The sequence below is a fragment of the Hevea brasiliensis genome, chromosome 2, assembly GCF_030052815.1.
Source record: "Hevea brasiliensis isolate MT/VB/25A 57/8 chromosome 2, ASM3005281v1, whole genome shotgun sequence".
Lineage (NCBI taxonomy): Eukaryota > Viridiplantae > Streptophyta > Magnoliopsida > Malpighiales > Euphorbiaceae > Hevea > Hevea brasiliensis.
In genome coordinates this window covers 107,412,102-107,415,611 of record NC_079494.1, presented here as the reverse complement: position 1 = coordinate 107,415,611, position 3,510 = coordinate 107,412,102, and the positions used below count along the sequence as shown (strand labels likewise).

General features: G+C 31.1%; 1 protein-coding gene across 1 annotated transcript; it reads right to left on the bottom strand.

Annotated features, from left to right (window-relative positions):
- Nucleotides 1-391: 391 nt before the first annotated feature.
- Nucleotides 392-2,982, bottom strand: LOC110649182 (CLAVATA3/ESR (CLE)-related protein 25). The gene is made up of 2 exons (XM_021803644.2): nt 2,386-2,982; nt 392-947 (listed from the first exon to the last, which is right to left on the bottom strand). The coding sequence occupies exons 1-2, from the start codon at nt 2,643-2,645 to the stop codon at nt 908-910; spliced, it is 300 nt and encodes a 99-aa protein (XP_021659336.1). The 5' UTR covers nt 2,646-2,982; the 3' UTR covers nt 392-907.
- Nucleotides 2,983-3,510: the final 528 nt, after the last annotated feature.

Here is a 3,510-nt window from a genome sequence, read left to right as displayed (position 1 = left end):
AAGAAATGAAAAAGATAAAGGACACAGAGAGGGGGAAAAGAAAAGAAAAGAAAAGCTTTGGAGTAGAGAGCATTCTCTTTTGATTTTTGTCACTTTGAAAAGAATACAGAGTACCCATATGTAGTTGTTGGCCCTTTTCCTTTTGTATTTTGATTGCCACGAGACTAAGAAGAATCTCATCTCATGCAGTTTTAGCAAAAGTTTGAATGGACCAAAGACCAAAACAGTCCTTAAAAATAAAAAAGAATCCTGTGAAAAAGACTAACAATAGATGCGAACATTACCTTTAATTGGTGGATTCACTTTAGTTTTTGGAACTCATGCTGGCTGCTGCTGCTTCTTCTTCTTCCTCCTCTCTTTTCAATTTTTAATTGAAAAATTACAAAAATGGAACAACAAAACATGCCCAAATTGATTGATTGATAGATAACGATTTGGTACATGTCCTTAATTTTTTTTTTGCAAATGGGTATTTTCTTATTTGGTCACAAAACAAAGCTTAATAATTTATATATATGATCACTAAATAACCCCTCCTTCCTTCTCTCTCACACTTGAAACAGAAAATGACAAAATAACAAAAACATGTCAAACACTGAAGTATAGTTGTTTTTGCAAAGGCTGTAGTCTAATCTTTCTCCCTAGCTAGATTCTCTTTTGAGCAGTATATATGGTTTTGTGATTGACAAGCTATTCCCTTAAGCTTTATACCAACCCCAACATCTCCCCATATATAACAGTTTTGTGGAAGTAAAAAAGAGTTGCATGCTGGGATTCTCAAAATAATTTCAGGAGCATCTATTGTCCCATTTCTAAAGAATACATACAAGATGGCAGACATCTTTTCTCTTCTTCCACTTCTCTGCTCTTCAACCTTATCAATCCCTTGATAACTGAGGACACCTCACTAAACTCGGCCAGGAGGTCGTTTGGAGTTCCCAGCTTTCCTGATGAAAAAAAAAAGCCTACGTTATTGAGCTATTTGAGTGTCTAAATCATACAGACATACAGTATACCTAATATGGTGTAAACATTCATACTGAAGTTGCTAATTATAAAGCCAACTGATTTTTTTAAAATTTAATTTAATTTGCTCATTTTTTACACAATTGACCACAAATAGGATTTGAAAATGACTCTAATACCATGCATTGTGTCAAAAATCATTGGTGTTTATGATATGCTCTTTGGTGACATGTGATAATGGAAGTAATAAGAGGATTGCTATCACATGATGAAAGTGATGGGTGACAAGATTTAGGCTTAAAACCTTTACAAATAGATAATATTCTCATAGCATACATCAAATATTTTCTTTTTAATAATTTGGGGAGAGATTTAATTAGCATTCGCTCAATTGGTACAATATATATACTATCATCCTTTGTTCCTATCTGAAGAAAATAAGAGTGAATATGAACTCTTAATTATATATATTTATGCTCAAGTGAAGGTATTGAGATTTTGAAATTTTAAGGTGAACCTAATTGATCATAATTCTAACCATACTGAAAATTTAATTTATCAATTTTCTTGAAAAATCTTGTAAATGAAGAAATTAAACACTATGGCCAAACAATTTTGCCACCAAATAAGGCTGCATATACTATATTGGCTTATGGGTAATAATAAAGGGAACCAAAAAAGAGAAAAGAAAAGGCACCATGAAAAGGTTATTAAAGGTCTCTCGTAAATGTAGATAACAAAAAATTAAATGTTACTTAGCTTTGAATAAACATGTTTAAGAGTGACGGATGGAATAAAGTGAAAGAGACAGACTTTATTTTCCTTTTCTTGGTAATATTAAGTGGGGATTAAGCACCTTTAAATTACTGTAACACACGCCAAATGATAGAGATTATAGAAGCTTTGAATAAGGATTCAATGTAACAGTTAAAGCACGAAAACCTCTTGTGTGTATGTGTTTTTATTCAAAAAAATATCTAAAAAAAGTTTTCCTGCAAAATAAAAAAAGCCTAAACCTTACTAATGAGCTTTAGATAAGTGGTATTCTGACTATGAAATTTCAAATTTAAATTCTAATAGGAGCCAATTAATTATTAAAAAAAAAACCATAAAATCTTGTGCCTAATATTATGCAAAGGACATGTTTAGTATAGATAAATTATGGACTTTGGAAAATTTTTTGTTTATAGTGGAAATTATGGGAAGGAAACTTAAGTACATGAAATTCTTTCCACATTGTTAGTAGTTTAAGTTTTTCCTTGTGTTCCAAGAAAATTGTTTTGTGGTTTGAATCTGTAAACTTACCAAGCTAGCCTTGTTTGTTATATTTTTTTTCCTGATATTTATCCCTAAATAAAATTTTAATACATGCATGAAGATATATACACACATATAGAACAGCAAACTTTGATTATATACCTGTTATGAATGGGATCAGGACCATTAGGAACTTTTCTCTTGCTCATCATGTAGTTGAGATCCAAATCTGGGTCATAAATAAGCTTCTCTCTTCCTATATCTGCCTCATGTTTGAAACTTGGAGTAGCTTGAACTGCTGTTGTTGTGCTTTTGGTTGCTCCAGTTTGCAGAGTTGCAATTAACAGAAGACAGACAAATCCCAACGTTGCAATTGCCCCAAATAACACCTTGAACGGCACAGAACCGCTACTAATAACCATATTTCGGCCTTTATCCCTATATTTTATTTTTAAGGCTATACAAATACAAGGCACAGATATATAGAAGAAGCGAAAAAAAAGAAAAAATCAGGTGAAGATTTTCTTGGATGGATATAAAAGAAGGAAGTAGCGAGTAGGGAAGAGAAGAAAGGGTGAGGTGAGGAGATAGAGTGGTCTAAGGTAAGAATTTTTGTTGGGGTTGTGCAATTATTTTTACTTACACGGGTTGGGAAGGTTGGGTATTCTTTATAGGTTGGAGCGATTCTGTTGCACTTTCTCGAACCCAGAGAGAGATAGAGAGAAAGAAAGAGGGCTTAGCTGGTTTCGAACATGACAAGGAGGGAACCCCTCCTTTGCTTTATACTGATAATAAGGTCCCAATACGCTCTTTAATTTCTTTTTCGCTTTGATGTGTGTATTTTCATGCAGCCATACTATAACTTAAGACCCCCCTCCTCCTCATTCGGATCAATTATAGAATAATCTATCTAAGATCACTACTTTATTATATAATTTCTTACTTAACAAAGTAATTATTTAATATTTAGTATGTAGAAAGAATAGAATATGTGAAATGACCATTGAAATTTTTAACATATAAATTAATTATGACTTACTTTCATTCATATATTTAATTATGAAAATTATTATTTAATTTTTATATTCTAATGAGACTAATTAATTAGTCTTTTTATTTTAAAAAAATATACTATTTAATTTCTTATTTTTAGTTCGTGAATTATTTAATCCCTGTCATTATTTTAAAGTAAAATTTTTTCAATTGAACTATTTAGTCTTCTAATTTGAATAATAAAGCTATTTAGTAAGTTATTGTAATTGTAAATGTATCAACTATTTGATCATA

What these genes read in the sequence shown, in the direction of transcription:
- LOC110649182 (XM_021803644.2), bottom strand. Translation starts at nt 2,645, where the DNA reads ATGGTTATTAGTAGCGGTTCTGTGCCGTTCAAGGTGTTATTTGGGGCA. An exon ending in CCTGATCCCATTCATAACAG is followed by an intron (nt 948 to 2,385) that starts GTATATAATCAA and finishes TTTTTTCATCAG; the next exon opens with GAAAGCTGGGAACTCCAAAC.